The sequence below is a fragment of the Amphiura filiformis genome, chromosome 19 (genome assembly GCF_039555335.1).
Source record: "Amphiura filiformis chromosome 19, Afil_fr2py, whole genome shotgun sequence".
Lineage (NCBI taxonomy): Eukaryota > Metazoa > Echinodermata > Ophiuroidea > Amphilepidida > Amphiuridae > Amphiura > Amphiura filiformis.
Window position 1 is genome coordinate 29,523,148 of NC_092646.1, and position 23,704 is coordinate 29,546,851.

General features: G+C 38.1%; 1 protein-coding gene across 1 annotated transcript in view; it reads left to right on the plus strand.

Moving 5' to 3' along the window:
* Positions 1 to 23,704, plus strand: part of LOC140140487 (E3 ubiquitin-protein ligase listerin-like) — a 44,419-nt gene that overhangs the window by 18,155 nt on the left and 2,560 nt on the right. Inside the window, 23 exon segments of the mRNA XM_072162244.1 lie at positions 137 to 314; positions 1,297 to 1,451; positions 1,820 to 1,901; positions 3,027 to 3,180; positions 3,826 to 3,948; positions 4,721 to 4,967; positions 5,221 to 5,348; positions 6,159 to 6,327; positions 7,794 to 8,045; positions 8,713 to 8,858; positions 9,654 to 9,779; positions 10,554 to 10,696; positions 11,277 to 11,414; positions 11,455 to 11,587; positions 12,724 to 12,868; positions 13,372 to 13,585; positions 14,318 to 14,549; positions 15,345 to 15,419; positions 17,315 to 17,501; positions 18,977 to 19,163; positions 20,014 to 20,146; positions 20,716 to 20,998; positions 22,965 to 23,132. Of these exon segments, the coding sequence (XP_072018345.1) occupies positions 137 to 314; positions 1,297 to 1,451; positions 1,820 to 1,901; positions 3,027 to 3,180; positions 3,826 to 3,948; positions 4,721 to 4,967; positions 5,221 to 5,348; positions 6,159 to 6,327; positions 7,794 to 8,045; positions 8,713 to 8,858; positions 9,654 to 9,779; positions 10,554 to 10,696; positions 11,277 to 11,414; positions 11,455 to 11,587; positions 12,724 to 12,868; positions 13,372 to 13,585; positions 14,318 to 14,549; positions 15,345 to 15,419; positions 17,315 to 17,501; positions 18,977 to 19,163; positions 20,014 to 20,146; positions 20,716 to 20,998; positions 22,965 to 23,132 (3,798 nt within the window).

Genomic DNA, 23,704 nt, shown 5'->3' on the forward strand with positions numbered 1-23,704 from the left:
AATACCTTGTCTATCCTTAAGATATGTTTCATTTGGTATTTCATATTTTTATTTAGGGATGTACTGCATCACAAAGTCAAAATAAACTCATTCTAACAAATTCAGTAACCATTTCAATTTTTGTATAATATTTCAGATTCAGGCACAACCAGATAGAGCCTTCTTGAGTGCCTGGTTAAAATCGGCTAAGTTTGGAGAAAAAGTTGTAGGACTTGCTGATAGTTTGTGTCACATGATGGCAGACAGCCAATCAGCAATCAGGAAGCAGAGTTGGGATCTCATTAGCCTTGGGTTGTCAACTGATGCCAATGGTGGTAAGAATTTTTATCTAATTTATGTGTTTTTAGTGCTAGTGGCACATGAGCAATGCAAATTATGTTACAGTGTCAGATTTCTTAGTATGAAGTGTGCTTTACTTCCCATGCAAGTACTGGTACCTTTCGGTATTCACCTGGGTGCAGAGAAACAATAGTATAGAGGTTGTAAACAATAGCTGCAGCTTGCTAGAAATATACACTAACAAAGTAGGCTATATAATAGATTGAGAACTTGAGGTTGAGAGCAGTTACGTGATAAAAAGTGAGATTGGCAATTTTGTCTGGTTACTTCTTTAAACCATGGCAACCAAGTAAGCAGGGCCGCCAGTAAAGGTTCATTCATACTACGCCGCAATTGCAATGCGACATCGCACTGCAGAATACTGCATTGTGGTATCGTAATAAAGTAAAATATATTTTAACTGGGAAATTCGATGAGTTGCTTTGTTGTGCGGTAAAAAGTAATCGATATATGTGTACATCCATATCAAAACGATGCACTTGTCGGCTGTTACATGTGTCTCATTTCACATAATAACTAGGAATAAATACCAGACTTATCTCCAGTTGAGGTCACTTCAAATCATCCCCAAGTCACATGGTTTAGAAATACAGAGAACATTCCTTAACCATGTGACTTGGGGATGATTTGAAGTGACCTCCACTTCGGAGATGAGTCTGGTATTTATTCCTAGCTATTATGTGAAATGACACATGTAACAGCCGACAAGTGCATTGTTTTGATATGGATGTACACATATTGGCAACGCAACGCATCGCAAAGCAATTGCAGCGTAGTATGAACGGACCTTGAGGTGCCTAGTAATTTGAAATATTTACAGCAGAGGTAGGTGGACAAAGCTATACAGAGATCACAATAAAAATAAATTCAGAAAAATAAATAAAAAAAATTTCCCATCAGCACCTTAACAACTCGAACCAAGGCTATCATTTTGCATTGTGTCTTTCATTGTAACAGAACCAAAGATGAATGCTGTGTATGCAGAAAAAGTACTGCTGAAATTTACAGAAGCTTTGCAATCATCTAAGGTTAAAGGTCATCATGAGGAGCAGACTCACAATGCTGTCAGTTTCATCTGTGATGTGGCATCACATTTCTTTAGTGGTGTTGAGGTCAGTTCCTATTTAAAAAAAAACACCTGAGAATTCAAGGTGTCAATACTCTATCAACAAAAATAATTGATTGGTTGATTTTATGATTGATTTGATTGATTGCTTGATTGATTGATAGTGATTGAGCAAGTGAGAGGATTGATTGATTGTTTGTTTGATTGATTGATTGATTGGTAGTTTGTAGTTATTGATTAAGTTAGTGAATGGTTGAGGAAATAAGCAAATGAATGAAAGAATTGATTGATTACCTGGTTGATTGATTGATTGTGATTGAGCAAGTGATTGATTTGTAGTTGTTAGTTATTTATTGAGTAATTGATTTGATTGATTGATTGATTGATTGGCTGATTTTGATTTATTAATAACAGGGGTGTATGGTAATCAAGTCTACAGAGAAGCTTCTCTTTGCTCTATTCCAAATTGGATGCAGTGATACATCAACACTATCAGGTAATTGAAGCATAGAAAATAATAAATCTGATATGCCAAGAACCTTCCCCCTCTGCTAACTCTCACGCATTCATGCCCAAATAGTACAATCTACACACATCAATGCAATCATCCCTTTAATCTCTGAACTTTAAAAGTGCACCAACTTTCAGTTGCTATTATCAATGTGTAATTCCAGCTGAAATCCACACCCATATGGAAGACATGACCCTAATCTCCCACACAGTAGGTACAGGGGATACAGATTTCTTATGGAGTCACCCATTCAGGTTACCACATTTGAAATTCACACTCCCTGTGTGGAAGATTATGGCCATGTTTTCCATAGGGGGTGTTTGGATTTCAACTTGAATAGTCAATGAGTTACTCCTAAAGTGCACAAGATCTGTGTTTGGTCTTGACAACTCCAACACATGATCAAGGATGATTGATGGTACACACAAAGTGTGTGGATAAGCAACTATCACATACGGTCTGAGGACAGTGACATCATATTTTTGAACATAAGTCTTGATGTCAAGATGATGTTTTATGCAGGCTATATTGCTGGTGGCAGCGTCATGTTTCTGCTATTAACTATTCATGAGGTTTGCCAATTTTTCCTTGTCAAGTGACGTATAACGTAATCACTACTAATGCTTATGTAGGCTCCTCTCTGGTGGCAGCATCATTTTTTCAGCTTCTAATACTAAGATTAGCCCTGTGTAATACACAGGTACTGAGTTGCGCTGTCCCCACCATGTTGCATTGTAATGGTATAGGAGTTGAAAGGGCCTGACATGATATGCATGTGTAAGGAAAGGAACTTGCAACTTGAGTAAAGAAACATATGCCATGATGGATTTTGCTGTGGCAGATTCAAATCAGTGCAAGATTTATGTAGACTATAGTAAAAATTTGTTAATAAGTATATGTGCTTATTACCGAGTTGCTCGGACAAGAACAAATTTTTAAGGTAATTTGTTAAACTTTAGAATCAGTCAGGCAATATAAATCTTTTAGGCATAAGGAGTAATGCTTTACCGATTGAGCTAACTCCAAACTGCTTTAGTTAGAAGTCGTGTCTATTAATATTCAAATTTAAAACTAAATAATACTCAAAATGCTGATTGTTGCTCCATTCAGAAGCATTGAGGGAAAAGATCAACAGTGCATGGAAGACAGGAGTCTCAGTACTGGTGAAGCAGACAGGTGGTCTGATGACTGAAGATGGCGTCTTGCATACAGTTGCTAGCTGGATTAAGATGACATTACTGAGCAGCACTCATACATTACACAGGTAAGGGCTAAGTATGTCTCAGTACTGGTGAAACAGACTGGTGGTCTGATGACTGAAGATGGAGTCTTGTATACAGTTGCTAGCTGGATTAAGATGACATTACTGAGCAGCACTCATACATTACACAGGTAAGGGCTAAGTATGTCTCAGTACTGGTGAAGCAGACTGGTGGTCTGATGACTGAAGATGGAGTCTTGCATACAGTTGCTAGCTGGATTAAGATGACATTACTGAGCAGCACTCATACATTACACAGGTAAGGGCTAAGTATGTCTCAGTACTGGTGAAGCAGACTGGTGGTCTGATGACTGAAGATGGAGTCTTGCATACAGTTGCTAGCTGGATTAAGATGACATTACTGAGCAGCACTCATACATTACACAGGTAAGGGCTAAGTATGTCTCAGTACTGGTGAAGCAGACTGGTGGTCTGATGACTGAAGATGGAGTCTTGCATACAGTTGCTAGCTGGATTAAGATGACATTACTGAGCAGCACTCATACATTACACAGGTAAGGGCTAAGTATGTCTCAGTACTAGTGAAGCAGACAGGTGGTCTGATGACTGAAGATGGAGTCTTGCATACAGTTGCTAGTTGGATTAATATGACATTACTGAGCAGCACTCATACATTACACAGGTAAGGGCTAAGTATGTCTCAGTACTGGTGAAGCAGACTGGTGGTCTGATGACTGAAGATGGAGTCTTGCATACAGTTGCTAGTTGGATTAAGATGACATTACTGAGTGGCAATCATACATTACACAGGTAAGGCCTAAGTATGTCTCAGTACTGGTGAAGCAGACTGGTGGTCTGATGACTGAAGATGGGGTCTTGCATACAGTTGCTAGCTGGATTAATATGACATTACTGAGCAGCACTCATACATTACACAGGTAAGGGCTAAGTATGTCTCAGTACTGGTGAAGCAGACTGGTGGTCTGATGACTGAAGATGGAGTCTTGCATACAGTTGCTAGCTGGATTAATATGACATTACTGAGCAGCACTCATACATTACACAGGTAAGGGCTAAGTATGTCTCAGTACTGGTGAAGCAGACTGGTGGTCTGATGACTGAAGATGGAGTCTTGCATACAGTTGCTAGCTGGATTAATATGACATTACTGAGCAGCACTCATACATTACACAGGTAAGGGCTAAGTATGTCTCAGTACTGGTGAAGCAGACTGGTGGTCTGATGACTGAAGATGGAGTCTTGCATACAGTTGCTAGTTGGATTAAGATGACATTACTGAGTGGCAATCATACATTACACAGGTAAGGCCTAAGTATGTCTCAGTACTGGTGAAGCAGACTGGTGGTCTGATGACTGAAGATGGAGTCTTGCATACAGTTGCTAGCTGGATTAAGATGATATACTGGGTGGCACTCATACATTACACAGGTAAGGCCTAAGTATGTCTCAGTACTGGTGAAGCAGACTGGTGGTCTGATGACTGAAGATGGAGTCTTGCATACAGTTGCTAGTTGGATTAAGATGACATTACTGAGTGGCAATCATACATTACACAGGTAAGGCCTAAGTATGTCTCAGTACTGGTGAAGCAGACTGGTGGTCTGATGACTGAAGATGGAGTCTTGCATACAGTTGCTAGCTGGATTAAGATGATATATGGGTGGCACTCATACATTACACAGGTAAGGCCTAAGTATGTCTCAGTACTGGTGAAGCAGACTGGTGGTCTGATGACTGAAGATGGAGTCTTGCATACAGTTGCTAGCTGGATTAAGATGATATATGGGTGGCACTCATACATTACACAGGTAAGGCCTAAGTATGTCTCAGTACTGGTGAAGCAGACTGGTGGTCTGATGACTGAAGATGGAGTCTTGCATACAGTTGCTAGCTGGATTAAGATGATATATGGGTGGCACTCATACATTACACAGGTAAGGCCTAAGTATGTCTCAGTACTGGTGAAGCAGACTGGTGGTCTGATGACTGAAGATGGAGTCTTGCATACAGTTGCTAGCTGGATTAAGATGATATACTGGGTGGCACTCATACATTACACAGGTAAGGCCTAAGTATGTCTCAGTACTGGTGAAGCAGACTGGTGGTCTGATGACTGAAGATGGAGTCTTGCATACAGTTGCTAGTTGGATTAAGATGACATTACTGAGTGGCACTCATACATTACACAGGTAAGGCCTAAGTATGTCTCAGTACTGGTGAAGCAGACTGGTGGTCTGATGACTGAAGATGGAGTCTTGCATACAGTTGCTAGCTGGATTAAGATGATATACTGGGTGGCATTCATACATTACACAGGTAAGGCCTAAGTATGTCTCAAAGCTGCTATGTGCATTCCTTTTAGGGTGTGCATTTGTCTCAGAAAAATTGGCGAAAATGATTTTTTGTTTCCCAATTTTTTGATTTAAAAAAAATAAAATTGTGCGTAAAATATGTTTTTAAAGCATTTGCTGGAAGAATTTTGTAAATAACACTTAAAATTAGTGAAAAATTTCATTATGTATTTAATAATATACAAATATTGACTGCTATGAGGGTCATGGTTAAAATTTATTGGCCCAAGGTGATCTCAAAACCACACATGCGTAATATCATTTTACGCTGGGAACAAAGCACATACAGAACTATGCCCCGGGAATACGATTTTAACCAATCAGATGGCGGGAATCTTTAGATGAGGTATATATTTATGTAAGTTTGTTTAAGTTTCAAGCATTCAATTATTCTCAAATTTATTCAAATGTTAATTTTTAAATGTATGCTAATATATTAATTAATTAATTAATTGACTTGATACAGCTACATTGCTTTACAGAACTCTTACGAAACAGTTATGTAAAGCAATGTAGCTGTATCAAGTCCAATTAATTTATTATTTAGCTCCCATTTTGGTTGAGCACTTTACCTTTGGATGAGTTCAACCATCTTGGATGTATATCTTGGATTTATCTATTTATGCTAATATATTATATTTTCTACAGATGCCACCATCTAGCTCAATCAGTGCATACCCTGTGTGTGACAGTTCTAACCAGTCTACCTCAGTGTGAAGATGATGGTAGCTCTCTACACACCATAGAAGAGCTGCTATCAATTATGATGCCGACGGCTGAAGAATGGGAGGCCAATGATAAACAACTTTCAAAACAGGTATTATGTTTCACATAATTATGATCACACTTTCATGCTATTATGTTTCACCTTTGATTAGGTTTCATAAAGTTACCACTAGACAACCCTATGATGTCATTGGGAGTGAATGCTCTTTTATGCTGGTTGTAGGCAGCTGCACTAACCTGTGGAATCTCCCCCCAGTCTTGGCTCAGTAACCACTCATTCTTGTTATGGTCTGAACCGTCAGGTTCCAAAGACATGTAACTGTGCCGGAGACAGAGCCTTTTCCATAGCTATTCCAGGTCATGGAACACCAGCCCAAGTCATATAATGTTCTTATTGTTGCCACTGTATATTTATATGAAAGAGCTTCAGGTCATCTCTGAAAACATACTTGTTTCAACAGAATTCTTCTGTTTAGTTTACTTTCTTTAATGTTTGCTTTGTCTTTATTCATATAGCGCTTTGAATCCCCAGGTATAGGCACTTATAATTAAAGACAGAGATAAAAACAATTTATCACGTCTGATGTCACTGTCAATTACGATCCTTGATTGGTTTACATAGGTTAATCAGCGCGTAAAAGGAAGACCGATCTATCTGGTGCTGATCGGAGAAAAGGAATAGCAGCAAATGGCGAAAAAAGTCCGTACTTTTACAAGGCAAAAAGCAGCTTTTCTAGGCATTGTGGACATGGTGCCTTCACCAAAGAAAGTTTCCTACTATAAATACCTAACTTTTGAGATGGTTTGCATGTCGAAAGGTGCAAAATTAACAATAAGACGACCGGTTATAAATCCGCGTTCAGCAAGTCATCATCACGACACTTGTAAACAAACCGTGTTCGAGTTTGATTGACAGGTGACGTCAGACGCGATAAATTGTCTTTATCTTTGTCTTTCATTATAGTGCTGCTTAATGTGATGTAATGTGTTATTCCTGTTGCAATCCATACACCCCTTATGGAAGACATGTTCTTAATATTCCACACAGGGAGTGTGAATTTCAAATGGGGCTACCTGATTGAGTGACTCTGTTTAAAATTGACACTCCCTGTGTGGAGGATTAAGGTCATGTATTCCATAGGGGGTGTGTGGATTTCAAGTGGAATTCCAATGTAATCATATGTTAGCTGAATATTTGACTTGGATATCAAAATCCAGAATTACTGAAATCCAGAATTGGCAGAGGATTCTAAATGTGAGTGCCAAAGTTTATACTTTGTACATTCAGAGAATACTATCTGTTAACCCCCCTGAGCACTACCTGCTGATCTAACATTGCCTCTGATTGGTCAATTACATGATATCTTCATTTAAATCAGCAATCAGAATGGAGTTTCGCAAATAATTCACCCCAATTTTTTTGTGTGGTGAAATTATTTTAACAATGTTGCGGATTGGCCCAATTGATAATGAAAACTTCTTTTTGACCAATAGGCAGGTAGTTCTCATGGGGTTAAATGAATTTGACCTTTGTAACTTTTTTCTTTTTACACACAGTGGCAAGTATCAGTACTACTAAATAGTGCATTGACCTATGCCAGTCTTCCACCGACACCTAAAAGCGATATCAAACAAGATGATATGCCTACTAGTGTAATCCTTTCAGCATTCATAGCATCCTTACTAGAATCAAGGGATGATGAACAACGGTTGCCATGGCAATATGATTTCATGGAGTCGGCCATCTTGGAAATGGTCCACGCATTGGAATGGTGCAAGGGAATGATGGGATTGCAAGCTCAAACCAAGGTAACGATTGAGAGAGATTCTCTACAATGGACAAGCATAGATGATTTTGTTTGAGAAATAACTTGTGTTGTTTGATTTGTGTATTGTCATGATTTCCACATAGGAAATTATTTTTGACAGGTATTGCACTTAAGTTTCAAAACCCTAATTTTTACCCATTTTTAGGGATTTTTTGTAAAAACTATCTAACCATTTCCATTTTTGAATGATTTTCAAAACATTGACCCATATCATGTCTGAGATTTTCTTTAAAAACACTACCACCATGTCTAGGGATTTGTTGCAAGAAACAGACCCATATGGGCAGAGCATCCCCATTTACTTAAACAGGGAAGTCCCCCAATAGGCCTACTGACGAAATGTCAGATTACCATAAACTGACCACATGTATAACCTGTGAAGTGCCTTTTATGATTCACCAAGCGTGGGCAGTGGCAACGGCAAAAATGGCTTTGCAAAGCAAAAAAGTGAATAACATTACCCTCTATGTTATAGTTCTGTACATAATAATACAAAAGGACCAGTTCAAGGTTGACATCGATATGCTTCTCAATGTACACTTATTGTATGGTCAATGTTTATGTTATCCCAATGATATTTATAAAAGGTTGAAAATCTGTAAACATTTTTGACCTATAATGTGTTTCATGTTTCTAATACTTTGTAGGTTAATACCCATCTACCTCCACCAGTCAGTCACATGCCTGCTTACTGTCAGCAAGTAGCACTGAGTTTGGAGACCACACTAGGATCAGTACTAAAGACACTGAATGCAGGAGAGTGGAATGCTCTTATTAGTCAAGCTATTAGCAAGTAAGTAGTCTATATATGTTACCCAATTTAGTCTAATGGTGGTAATTTGGACGGTGAGATATAGCCAGAAATAGGTGCCATATGTGATTTTTGAGCCAATTGAGATTCAGTGGCAGGAATTTTATCTTTAATATTTTAATTTTTTTTTCATATCTAGCCTTATTTCAGGGATAAAAAAAGCATTTTTCTGAAGTCGATGTAATTACAGAACTGGTTAGAAAATTTAGCAAACTTCAGCAAACGCCAAATTAAAGGTCATTGAGTGGTGTAGGATCCCTTGGACAAGTCACACTTCAAATGAGGACATTCCTCTTGCTATGCCACTGCACATAAATGTACCAAATGTTCTTCACTTTTTTTTAATGATAGTCTAGTCTCATTTTATCTCAAAAATCTACCGACCTGCCGGGCCAGCATTGTTGAATATTAATTAGCTGATGCAAAATCTACTTGCATGGGGGCCCAATGGCACCACCACTTATGCTTATCTGTTGTTTCATATTAGGAATGGTATGACTATAATTCAAAAGACTGTTATTCAGTAATTATTATTTCAATTTTACCTAATTATGTTGCATTATTTATTTTTTCCTACAGCTTCTGGATATACATTGTATGCTTTTAATTTGATATTGTATCTTTGTTTATATTTGTTGTAAAACACAGCCCTGGGGAAGACCAGCTCAAGGGCTGATCTTGGGACTTTCCATGTACAAATAAAATTTGAATTGGCAAATTTGAATTGAATTGGTTTAAGTAACATAATCTGTTCTTATTTTTCTTTTTTTGTCCTAGGTCATTAGCTTCAGGTGGATTGTGGGCACTGAGTCTAGGCAATATCTTGGCACATTATGAGTGTAGTACATCAGCGTCAACTCAAGACAAGTGTAATATATATGACATGATTGGTGGGCCTGACAGGTATGTAATGTATTGTCCTAGTTTGGTCATCTGGGGGTACATTACACAGATCCCTCGTTTGATGGTGATGGTGTATCACCATATGGACAAAGTGTCTTGGTTTGTCATGCTGACATAGTGTGCATGCTAACTGGTGTTTGATGTATTCTTTTGGTTAGCCTGTGCTTGATGTGTTTTCTGAGATAATCAGCATGTGTATTTGAAGAAATCCTTTATAGGTGGAGAGGTGGAGATAGAGAGGGAGGGTTCCCGGGACAGAAGCGCTCAACACACCCCACTGCCCATCCCAAGTTGGGGTCAGTTGCAGCAGACTGACAGAATTGACAACAGGATGTAGTATAACCCGGGCTTGATAATCCTAACACCTTCAAGACGGTGCACATCCTTAAAAATGTTGATGCCCATAGAGCTGTGGTTTTCAATCTCATACCACATCAGTTTTTAAAACATATCCAGTGGTGCACCAATCTAAAACCTGATTTTACTACAGTAAGTGTGTGTGAAGCGCATGAAAAAATATGCAATTTTAATACTACAATGGGCCAAAATGAGGTTAATATTTGTTTAAAAGAGCCCTAATGAAAGATGATCATCACAGGTCATATTTTGGTCAATTTTGTCCCTGTATTTTGCACCTGGTGAGCAACCTGCCTGCCTTGGTAGGTACGTACGTCGCCGCATGGAACATGTGGTTTATCTCTGAGTAAGAGGTAAATGGCAAAGGCTTTTGGGATTTTCGGAAATGTTTGATTAATCCTATTTTTGTTTCATCAGGTTAACTGACATGAGTGAAACTTGTTTGCATACATTGGAGAGTGTCATACCATACCTTGCTACAGACTCTGTGTTAGAAGTACTACAAATTAATATTGCTGTCCTGATAACGACAGATACATCAATGATTTCAAATATTAGTGGTAAGTTATGGCAACAAAATAATTACAGAAATCTTAAACCAAAATACACAAGGCAATTTCAATTGACAGGCCTATCGATTAGTGGGTAAGTTATGTGCACACTGGCAGACACACTCAGGGCCTTGCAAATCTTTGAGCAGGGACATAGGTTTGGGAATATACTCAAAATATAGCAAATGATTATTAAATGATTTTCATAATCATATCAAAGTAGGTCCCTGTATTTCAGATAATCGGTCTGTTGCTATGATTATCATACCATATAGGATCCACAACATGCTCATCTATCAGGGCACAGTTCTTTAACCCCAGATCCCCAATGCATTTGTGCATTCATTGAATAACCTTGAGTACAAAATTTGAGTACAAAAACTCATACTCTGCAACTTGGGGTCCAATTTTGCACTACCAGTGTGTAATTGAGGTTATTGAACTATGCCATTGGGATGAGGCTATTGTCCATAGTGAATTGATTCAGCCAATCAGAACCCCACTTCCGCGTTTACTCCCTGCACGCTCTCAAAATGTAAACAAGTGCCATTCTTCTCTGACAAAAACAGTAATTATGTTTCTGTTGCAGGTGGATTGGGACTACTAGCCATCATATCCAAATGTTGTCAACACCCACAGTGGGATAGAATCACTCAATATGATCTCATTATTAGCTGTGTGGAACAACTTGTTACATGGAGGGATGAATGGGAGCAAGGATTCTTATTTAATTGGTGAGTGTTGGTATGTTATAGGTGGATTGGGAGTACTTGCCATCATAACCAAATGTTGTCAACACCCACAGTGGGATAGAATCACTCAATATGATCTCATTATTAGCTGTGTGGAACAACTTGTTACATGGAGGGATGAGTGGGAGCAAGGATTCTTATTTAACTGGTGAGTATTGTATGTTATAGGTGGGTTGGGACTACTAGCCATCATAACCAAATGTTGTCAACACCCACAGTGGGATAGAATCACTCAATATGATCTCATTATCAGTGCCACCCTTAGGTATGAGCGTATCTTGGGCTAAGTTTTGGGGAACGTTTTTCTAACATCTTGTGTACACTTATCATCATGATTATGACACTCTTAAAGCATTACAAGCATTTAGCAATGGTATGGCGTTATTTATATTAATTATAAAAAAGTACCTACACAACTGAGTGAAAAGGTAAATATAGCAAGTTTTGTCATTTGTTTATAAATATCCTCCAGTTTAAGATTGATTGATCCATTGATCCTGTATCTTATTGTACTTTGCTGGCTCTTAAAAGTAATGGGCTATTGCATTGAAAATGCACACTACCCCTGTGGAAGATTTTGTAAATATCTTCCACAGGGGGAGTATGAATTTTAAATGAAATGAACACATTAGCAGCTCCATTTGAAACTCACCCTCACTTAGAAGGTGTATGAAATTCAAATGGAGCTGCATAATGTATTCATATGCAATACCGTAAAACCCCGTCTACAAGCATATATAGTGTTTTTTATAAAAGCTTAATTGATTCGAAGCAAGCGTTAATATACCAATACAATAGATTGGTCTTAAAATAATACTTGTTTGTATATGTTTGGATCCGTAATTTATTTGCTCAAACTCCATAATGGCGACTGGATTAAGGTAGCTTTTATCAGAAGCACACTATATGCTTGTAGACAGGGTTTTACGGTAATGCTACAAAAACAAAATCCACACTCCCCCTGTGGAAGATTTTGGAAATATCTTCCACAGGGGGAGTATGAATTTCAAATTGAATAAGTGCATTAACCAACTATTATTGAAACTCATCCTCCCTCTTTAGATAGTTAAGGTTGAATCTTTCTCAGAGGGTGTATGAAATTCAAATGGAGTTGCCTAATGTATTCTTTCCATTTGAAATTCATATTCCCCATATGGAAGATATCATTTCCAAAATCTTCCACAGGGGTAGTGTGGATTTTAAACAGAATAGCATGTGGATTTTAAAATGGAAAAGCCCAATAACAAATTTGGTATGTCATTTTTATTTTCATCATTTTTACAGTGATCTCTTTGAAGCTAATGTTGAGCTGATCCCTGTCAACACTGCAATTATTAGATTCCTACAACAAGCGATTAAGAAGATCCCGTCATCTCTGGCTAGTCATCATTGGGATTTTGTGTTGTGTTCACTTGTCTCCTGGATTCAGGTGAGTGGGGGGTGTCTGTCAGTCTATCTCTGTCTGTCGGAGTGCCTGTCTGTCTGCGACCCTATTACCTGAAGTAAGTCAACATTATTGTGTTGTGCTGTCTCTTGCTCTTGGATTAGGGTCGTCAGTGGCAATTTTTAAATCTTTGGATTGAAAATTGCACTACAAGGGTCTTGATTTATGCTTAATAAATTAAGGAGGAAGAGAGAAAGAGTAGAGAAAAAGATCAGTATAAAGATGGAAAAAAGATGTGTACTATAAGGTGTGGGAGCACAAAATAGGCTGCACTCTGGCAGGGCATCTCGCAATTTGCCCTGCTACCCTTAATTCTGGCTGTGTTGTCTGGCTGTGACAGTTCCCAGGTTGGCTGCAACCTGGGTGGTCAGTGAATTTTGAAGGCTGCAGCCAGAGGTGGCCATCTGTTTGCTGTACTTCAATAGTAATAGTGAAGCAACATTTTATTTTCATATTTCTTATACAGTTGACATGCTATTTCTCCACAGAGTTGCACAGAAAACATCAAAGATCTCACCTCAAGCATCCCTGTAGCTGCCTTATGCTGTGCTGTATGTGACCTTTTGACCTTGGCTTCCAATCTCCTTGGCAACCCTAATGTAACTATTAGCAATGTGCCCAGTAACCTAGCAACTGAGTGGAATGAGTTTTTTAGTGAAGCAGCATTCACGGTTCTATTGCCTGTTCTTGTTGGGCTTTTAGGTGAGTGTGTAGTCTAGGAGATAGAGTTATTTAAAAGTAATTCATCTAATGCGCTGAAAAAAAAGCACTGTTTTACATGCCCCGACTGACCCAGAATTAAAAACAATTTATTAGCTAAAATCATGTAGAATCTGCTGTTTTTTGGCCAAAATTGATTGATTTTGACGGGGAATTTTTTGAAAAAATTCAAAACATTTTCAAAATTTGTTTGCAAAATCTCAATAAATGGCAGGCATGAGAATTTTCAGTTTAAAACTGAATTCAGTTTTTTTATAGTTAAAATTTCCATAACTTTATTTAATTTCAGCCCGCTTTTTGGTACTTTTTGCCCAATTTCACGCACATTTTCAGTTTTTTCAGTTATTTTTAGGAAGGTGCAGTCTCATGCCTGAAATGGACAGAAAACCTCTTCTTTCCTTTTTGCCTTTGGACGGCTATGCACCAAGTCTGACAAGTCCTGCGATAAAAATTGTGCCCCATATGGCCTTAGCAGAAACTCTGGGCCTGGTTCGCGAAACTTACAACCGTCATATGTCCTACACAATAGACACGATAAGATTAATAGTCTTTTCATGCATGACATATGACTGTTGTAAGTTTACGACCAAGTTTCGTGAACTGGGCTCTGCTCATTACCCAAAATCATTTTTTTTGCAAGCTATCCTCAAACATTTAGAATATGAACATGTTTAGAATACATGTAAGCGTCTATTTCCCATTGTTATTTTGTAGACACTATTGATTTGAGTAATCTCACCATCACCCAGTACCATCTACTACAATCTCTATGTGAGGCTGTATCCCATACACCCGAGGAACATCTCCTAGACAACAAGCTACCAGCCAAACTGCATGCTGGGAGTTGGTTGCCTGACAACCTGCAGACATTGACCAATACCTTGTGTCCGATGCTGTCAAAGCCACTGAGATGTGTGCAGTTGGCTGCGTACCAAATGCTGACTAAGTAAGTGTTGAAGTCAGGGTTGCCAAAATATTTCAGCCCTAATTGCGGGTCAAATAATCGAAAAGTCACCCATTTTTTCTCTTTACCATTGGTTTCTATGGGGCAGGAAACTATCGGAAGTCGCAGGAGCCAATGTTGAAAACTTGCCCAATTTTTTGTTAAACATTGGTTTCTACAGGACAGTAAATTGTCAAACGTTGCAGGAAAAATCTTCAAAAGTCGCCCGATTGGGCTACCAAATCGTGGGTTTGGCAACCCTGTTTGAAGTAAAGCTTTTCAATGGGTTATTCCAGTTGCCAGTAAAATTTAACACTCCCTATGGAAGTCTTGACCTTAATCTTCCACACAGGGGGTGTAGATTTCAAGTGGAATCACCCATTCAGGTAACCCCATTTGAAAATCACACTCTCTGTACAAGATTAAGACCATATAGGTGGTGTATGGATTTCAACTGAAATAGTTCTATGCATACCTAATATCTGTACTAGAAATGTGAACAGCACATAAAAACAAAAACATCTTTCTGTGAAAACAAATGTTCAAAAATCCTCTAAAAGTCCAATTTTGAAGGATGAAAAACCATTTTTACATACAAGTTGACACCCCTTTGCATTGTGAATTCTACACTCCGTAACTGCTACCCAAATCAAAAAGAAATCCTGGCCACAGGGTTCCTAATATTCAGTTGTCAGATGTACTACAATGTATATAGTCCCTCCACTTCAATGTTACATTTTGTAAATGGATTGTTTCATGTTTTGTGTTAAATTTGTTCATTTATTTTGTTCATTTCAGAGTAATGCCATCTATCACAAAGCATGATGAAGAGCACCTGCAGGACAGCAGTAAAGATGAGGAAGAAGTTATATTGTAAGTTTTTCATATTAAGGCTGGGTCACAGAATTAGAGAAGGAGAAGCGGGACTCGGCTGCCATCTTCATACAGGCATAGGCATGGAGCAAAAATTGGGGGTATTTGGTTTCCCTCGGAATGCAAACGAGGCATTCGTTGTCTCAGCAAGCGCGACATGGATGATGGGCACATTTGAGAGACACACTTGATGCGACCTGCACACGAGTACCTAGACACTTCAGAAGAGAGGCATAATTGTTTTTGTTCATCTCCGCGCACCGTGGGCAAGGACCGAATACCCCAAATTTTCTCCCCATAGCTGATGATGTGGCGGTATATGGAGTCCCGGTTCTCCTTTTCTAATTCTGTGGGCTGGGTTGATCAATGTGCATTTTAATACCCCTGCTAGCATACTGGATGTGCAAAATCTGTACCTTATATTGGTTCTTCATCTCTATCTCTTGTTTTCTCCTACTCTTTCCTGCTTCCTCGCTAGGGTGGGGGCACTGGTTATTGACAGTGGGTATCACACAGGAGCCTATAGGCTCCTGTATGACAGAGCAGGCACTTAGCCCAGCATTCACAATAATCGATCATCACCACCAAGCTGGATAGAAAATGATGTTGATATCTGAGAATTCCCCATATTACATGTAGGTGCAAACCCTGACTGGCGGACAAAAGTAGGGTGGTCCTGGACTCGGGTCCCCCCTTCATTGCATATGACAGCATTCAAGCTTTGACTTACGTTTGGCGGACAAAGTGTGAAAAAAGTATTTAGGGGTAAAAACAGTCAAAATTCTTGATTACTTAAATGTTTCTAAGGGTGTTTTGGACCTATACTATGTTAGCTTTTTAAATCACGTTTTATCGTATGGTCATGTTTATGAGTGCTGCTTTCACTCTCTGAAATTTGTATATTTAATGCGGTTTTATCATTGTTTTTTTTATAACTTTTAATTTTGTGTATTGGTTGTATATTTATGTAAAGCGCTTAGAGGCCTTTTTAAGGTATTTCTGCGCTAAACAAGCGCCTCATTATTATTATTATTATTATATAAAATGTCACATATTTTCAGATTTTGGCACTTAAAACCCCTCATTTTTCGCTGATTTTGAGAAAAATTCATTTTTGGTCCAATTTTGGCGAAAATGGCCGCTTTGGGGTGACAAAATTTTGACTTGCTAATTTCCTGTGAGTGTATGAACATGAAAACTATCAAATAGTGCCTAATTTTCTATGCTAAGTGTGTAACAAGGGTACAATTGTGATATTAAAAGCATTGAATGGGATCCATATATTTCTTTATTTTCGTAGCAGGGGTAGAAACTCAAAGGTTCGGGTGACAATTGATTTGGAAAAAAGTATAATAATAAGTCGAATTGAAAAGGCCATATCTCTACAATGGTATAAGCTATAGGGATGTTTTAAGTGTCTTTTTGCTCAGTATTTCAATAGCTAAATGGTGATATAAAAAATAAGTAAGCTAGATTTACAGAAAAGAAAATAACTTGCAATATGCTACCTAAACAAAGAACATGTTGCTCTTACCAATACCTTTCTCCAGAGCAACATGTTTTTTGTTTAGGCCTAAGTATCTCCATTTTGAAGGACTTATTTTTTTAACAAAAATTTTCGCTCAAATTTGAGGGTTTGGGGCAGAAATATATGCCTGTACAGTGCTATGGGGAAAATGTTCAAGTTGATGATTATGCATTTTTTATGTCAGATTCAGTTTCTACACAAAATGTCACCCTAGAAAATGTTCCTTTAAGTAGGATATCTTTCACTTTAAGTTTCCACCATTCTGTCTGCCAAACGCAAGTCAAAGCTTGAACGCTGTCATATGTCATTCACATCAGGTTCATGATTTGTGATAGTTGTAATATGGTCAATATATTTCTCATTGCAGAACACCACCTCCAGGACTCAAAGACATCCTAGACTCCAGCGAAGTCTTGATGGCATCCTTATTAGGGGATGTACCTGTAGGTGAATGTGTGGTGATGGAGCCTGGTAGTGAAGCCTATCATGATACACTGATGTATATGCTGGGATGGAGACTATACTTGGCTATCTTCAAAGCTGCTTCTGCAGAGGTAAGGCATGAATAGATGTCACAAAATTTAGACAATAGACAATTATTGTTTTTCTAAGGGAACAACCCAAAAGTTTGATGACATCCTATAAACAAAAGTGCTTTCGTTAGGAGGGTGACTCCCCATCCTGTAATGTAAGTGTGAAATATTGTAAATTCCAACCTCAAAAGATAACTTTTGACCAAAATTTTAACATAGTGCTGTCTGCTAAGATGATAACAGCACTATTGCTATCCATGATGTAAGTGGTTCGACATTAATGGAATTGAGGACATGACTGAGGCAGAGCCATTTACGATTTTCCTACTTTTCTCTATACCTCGATCGTCAGGCTAAAGCAGGCGGGCATTCAGGTTGTTTATGTCTGGCTTTCGACCTATCACATATGCCATTAGATAACATGCATGTATGATCAGGGGCTGTAGCAGCCTCACACTGGGCACATTATTGCCATTTGAATACCAAGTGGATCCATCAACTAAAGTATTTGAATAAATGTAACCCCGCAGTAATAAAATACTGTAGAATTCCATCTACAAGCATATATGCTTCTTAATGAGTGTTTCCTTGATGAAAAAAGACAAAAGGCAGACACCCTCGATCCACAAAAAACATTATTTGGAGTTTGAGCAACTAGATTACTGATACAGGTGTCTGCACAAGCATGTATTATTGTAAGACCAATCTATTTTAATGTTTTTGTGGAGGGTGTCTACCTTTCGTCTTTTTCATCCAAAACACTTGTTAGATGCAGGCTTATAGATGGAATTCTTTGTTGAAAGTGACAAAAGGCAGACACCCTCCACCAAAACATATGGAGTTTGAGCAACTATATTACTGATACAAGCAACTGTACAAAATGTATTATTGTAAGACCAATCTATTGTAATGGTTATGTGGAAGGTGTCTGCCTTTCGTCTCTTTTGTCAAAAAATGTCCACTCATTCAGAGGTTTGTAGATGAAATTCTACAGTATACTATTTGTGACCCGTTACAGCAAAAGGTACCTCAAGTCGGGTGCTACATATGTCTCATTTTCTAGTGCCAAGCACATTCTAAACCAATCATTCATTCTGTTGTTGCAGAGGATCACAACTTGTACCTATGTCTATAGAAATGTTTTTCATACAGCTCCAGTCTTTTTTTACTATGGCTAATCCCTGTTTGAATGGTAAAAGCATTGTATTGTATTTGAGTAGGTAATAGGCCACCCACTAACAATGAAAGGACATTTTTCGACCTTGTTCACTTGGGAGTGATTTGAAATGACCGCCACTTCAGATTGTCATGACGGTTTGAAATTTGGGAAAAAGAGACACATGTAGCAGCGACATAAGGTACCTTTCGTTGTAACAGGTCACATTTTGTCGATGGCAAATTTTAAAAACTTTAACATGTCTTGGTTTGTGTGAGCAGGTACACCCCTTAGCAAAAACCATTTGATCAATAACTTAAGTATTTGTTTGATGTTTCAGATTCGTGCCAGTTATGCAATCCACATGCGCAATACCAAATGTGTAGAGCACCTGCTAGAAAACCTATTCTGCCTTATGCCTCAAGTGCCTATATCAAGCAGAGAATCAAGCAACAAATCAACCACTAAATCAACCAAGTCAAACCAAGTTACTATGTTTACAGAGGAACCACAGCTGAAAATAAAAGGTAAATATATGCATTTCAATTTTTTTAAATGCAAGAAAGATATTCTGTCTTGTGCTGCAAGTTAAGTGAATCAAGCAACAAATCTACCCAAGGTATTAGGAACCACAACTGAACTTAAAAGGTAAAATATATAATTCATTTTGACTATTTCAAAAATAGTCTAAAAATTATATATTATAATGCTCTGCGTGCTAGCCATAGACTTCAACATACAGAGACCAAGTTCTGAGATATTTTCTCAAAATATGAAGAGCTATCTCAACAACCACTAAACCAATACTAGGCTTGTTTGTACTCATTCTGATACATTTTTCATGCTGATTATAATATATGGTCATTATAAGCCTGATATTTTTTAATCTTTAAAACAAAATTTGAAACTTGTCGTCTGCAATCGACACCCGAGAGAGTTTACAAATCCAGCAATAAATCGTTTGCCCCTCCTTTCAAAAACCTGAATTTGGAAAATCTGGAAAAAAGGTTTTTTATTGTCTTATTGTACAAATGAATACCGACCCTTTGGAAATTCCAAAAAAAAATTTTTCTTTCAACATTTTTGGCATCTTGAAAAGTTTTTTTACAGTTTCTAAACACTACCAAACTGTTTTAAAACATGAAGTGGTATACAGTAGAAAAATATCCCAGTTCACAACTATTTGGGCTATTTATTAAGCTAAGTCATGTTTTGGCTATGACCTTTAAAAAAATAAAATAAATAAAAAAATCCTGATTGACCGACCCAATTCTGAAAAAGTTGTGGAGGACAAGCAAACAATCTCCAGCATAGAATCATCAGAATAGAATCCTTATGAAAACTTATTTTTATCTTTCCATGTTTCTTTGACAACAGATTGTTTCCCTAGTTCAGTGGAGATTCAACACCAAGCATGTGCAGTATATTTGAGTAGCTTAGAGGAGCTCCCTGCTATGGTGAGACAATGGTGGAATAGCCAGGATAAACGAATCGCACCACTGGTGGAGAAGTAAGTCATAATCTTGATGAAGATGCTCACAATATATTAGAGACTAGAAAACATTTTCTGCCTTATGCCTATATTTGGGTGGGTGGGTGGGACAAGTTTATGACAACATTATGGTATAATTCAGTGGAGATTCAATATCAAACATGAGCAGTATATATCCTGCTTTGAAGACAATGTACCTCTGGTGGAGAAGTAAGTCTTACTCTTGATCAGGATCTTCATTATAAGGACTGTGAGTGTGTATGTGTGCTGGTGGGGTAGTTAAAGCATACCAACCAGGGAGGGGAAGCAGGAGGAAGTTTTCCAAAATATTGAATACCATGACATAATTGACAAAAATGTCCAACAAACATCTTCCTGTAAGCTTGATTTAGACAAAAACTAACTGCATTTCAAGCTATTTTCTTATTTAATGTCCAAATTTATGTGGGCTGCACATGCACTTGTCTTGGTAAGTCATTCTAGGTGCAGATTAGAATGATGCCTTTGCAGTTTTGTCACCCCAATTACTGTGTCAAACAAAATTATGTAAAAGATCAACTTACATCATAACTGCTTTATCACCACAGGTTCACCGGCAAGTATGTCAGCCCTGTACTCTGTACTCGTGAACTACAAGGTGTGCAATGTCAGCCAACTGCATTTGATAACATGACAGTAAAAGCTCGACCTATGACCTGGGAGGTTATTGCTACCTATGCTGTGGAGGAACTGTCCATGGATCTGGTCATCCAACTGGCTACCAATCATCCTCTCGGGGTCATCACAGTTGACAGCGGTCAGAAGGTCGGGGTCAGTCAATCACAGTGGAGAAACTGGATGCTGCAGCTGACCACTTTCTTAACACATCAGGTAGGGTGTGATTCTGTTTATATTTAAAGTGCTGTAGTATTAGTCTCGGTCCCAGCCAATTTGTGTTCCTTCGTCACTAAACAAATCGTCTGGCGACAACCTCATAGTACGTCTTTTCTGATTGGCTGAACGTCAACTCCCTAAATACTGGCGTTAAATTTTGCTGTCAATCAACGCTGGGCTTCAGCGCATGCAGCAGTTGATGGACAGCTATGCGGTTACATAAATCCACACAATGACCGTGAGTACGCGCTGCAAGTCGCCTACATGAAAGGCGATATCAGACGATCGGCTCCTCAGTGGCTGCTGAAGGTAGTGTACATTTTTCGTTTGAAGTATCTACAAAAAGTGGAGGACCTATGATGTTTAGTGTCACTTACACAAGTCACGTCCTATAGCCAATTGAAAACAGTTTTATTTGTAAATTCATCAATCAGGGATTGTCATTTCACGGGTTGTCACCAGACGGTTTGTTTAGTGACGGAGGAACACAAACTGGCTGGGACCGAGACAGCTATAGTATACCCAGTTTCAGGTAGAGCATGACCTACACCAAAATGTATGATGGATCTTACACAAATGGGGCAAAGGCTAACTTATGGTAGAACATCATCTTAGCTCAGTTGGTTAGAGCGTCGTGCTAGTATTACGAAGGTCACCTGTTCGAGTCCAGCCAGATGCACTGGTTTTTTTTTCTTTCTTTTTTTTCAGTGTGCGAGTACTCTAATTCTTCTTTACCAAGAGTTCAGAATTTCATAATATATTTCTTTATTTACAGAATGGGGTCTGAATTTGTGAAAGCGTAACATTGGTAACAAGTTGAAGGCATTGATGATTGTTCGATCAGTTTCTCTATTAATCATGAATCCAATTGAATACCTCAGTGGAAGAAGGGACCAACTCCATCAAAACTGTTTTCGAGATATTAAGAAAAAACTGAATATTTGGAAAAGTTAAATAGGCAGAATGTTTTCATCTTCAGGGGACCTTTAATACATGAACATACAATATTACATACATTCGAAATTATAAAAGATGTTTCCATGGCAACGGTACAGGTCTTAATACGAGCTGGAGTTGGGCCCTTCTTCCACTAATATACTGCAAGTACCGGATCCGTAAGCAGATGTGTTACAAATAGCTACGGAAAATAGGTAATTGTCCATTAATTACACAAATAGAAGCATGTAATATGTTAGCAAGAAAGTTTATTGTAGTGAAAAGCAGATTTCATGGATTAGCAAAATTCCTCTTTAACCAATATTTGTGGAAGAAGGGCCCAACTCCATGGAGTTGGGCCTTTCTTCCATGAAAACCATGATTAAGTCTACGTGGAAGACTATTTAAAGAGTGAATTTTGGCTCATCTTTCACACACAAGGAAGAACAATCTGCTGGCAATAAAATGCTGGGTCTAACTCATTTTTGTACAAAATTGGAGTTGGACCCTTCTTCCACTCAGGTATTCAATTATTCCGTACCAAGAATTCAGAATTTCATTATTTTATTTCTTTGTTTACAGAATGGATCCTTTTTAGATGTGCTCAAGTTACTGAAGTGTAATGTAGACAAGCGATTTGAAGGTATTGATGACTGTATGATTTGTTTCTCTGTGAATCATGAATCTAATTATTCCATACCAAGAATTTCATAATATATTTCTCTGTTTACAGAATGGATCCATTTTAGATGTGCTCAAGTTACGTAAGCGTAACGTAGACAAGCAATTTGAAGGTGTTGATGATTGTATGATTTGTTTCTCTGTCATACATGGATCCAATTATTCCTTGCCAACACTGATTTTCTTTGTTTACAGAATGGATCCATTTTAGATGGCCTCAAGCTATGGAAGCGTAACGTAGACAAGCGATTTGAGGGTGTTGATGATTGTATGATCTGTTTTTCTGTCATACAAGGGTCCAATTATTCCATACCTAGTATTTCATAATCTATTTCTTTGTTTACAGAATGGATCCATTTTAGACGGCCTCAAGCTATGGAAGCGTAACGTAGACAAGCGATTTGAGGGTGTTGATGATTGTATGATATGTTTCTCTGTCATACATGGATCCAATTATTCCTTACCAAAGCTGACTTGTAAGACATGCAAGAAGAAGTTTCACTCCGCTTGTTTGGTAAGTACATTGTCTGCTTAAAGAGACTTCACAAAAAGTAACATTACAAATCATGCAATGAGCAAATATGTGACCCGCTCTGACAAAACCAGGAACAAGTCGCATTTTGACATTCATGATTAGAATAAAAATGTAAGCACTACTACTAGACAAAAAGCTTTAAAATGATACCAAAATTATATAAATAGCATCAATACTTTCCAAGATATGGATAATTTTGTAAACGATACCTTGATATTTTTGCCAAATTGCTATTCTGAGTAATGGGCCAATTAGTTTCCTGCCTTACACAGGATTGAATAGGAATTACCATAGTTCAACTGTTATTTATTGATTAAATAAACCACTTTTTATAAGTACTTTCAAGGATTTGAAAGTCCACATAGTCCCACAGTCAAATACCATGAAATTAAGAATTCCAAAATTTCATTTTTTTTTATGGGAATGTCATCTGTAAAGGCCTATAACTCAAAAACATGTCTGGCGACTTGTTCCAGGTTTTGTTGGAGCTGGTCACATACATGTATGGTAGTTGCATGTGCGTAAACTATTCTGTCACATGGATGCACAAA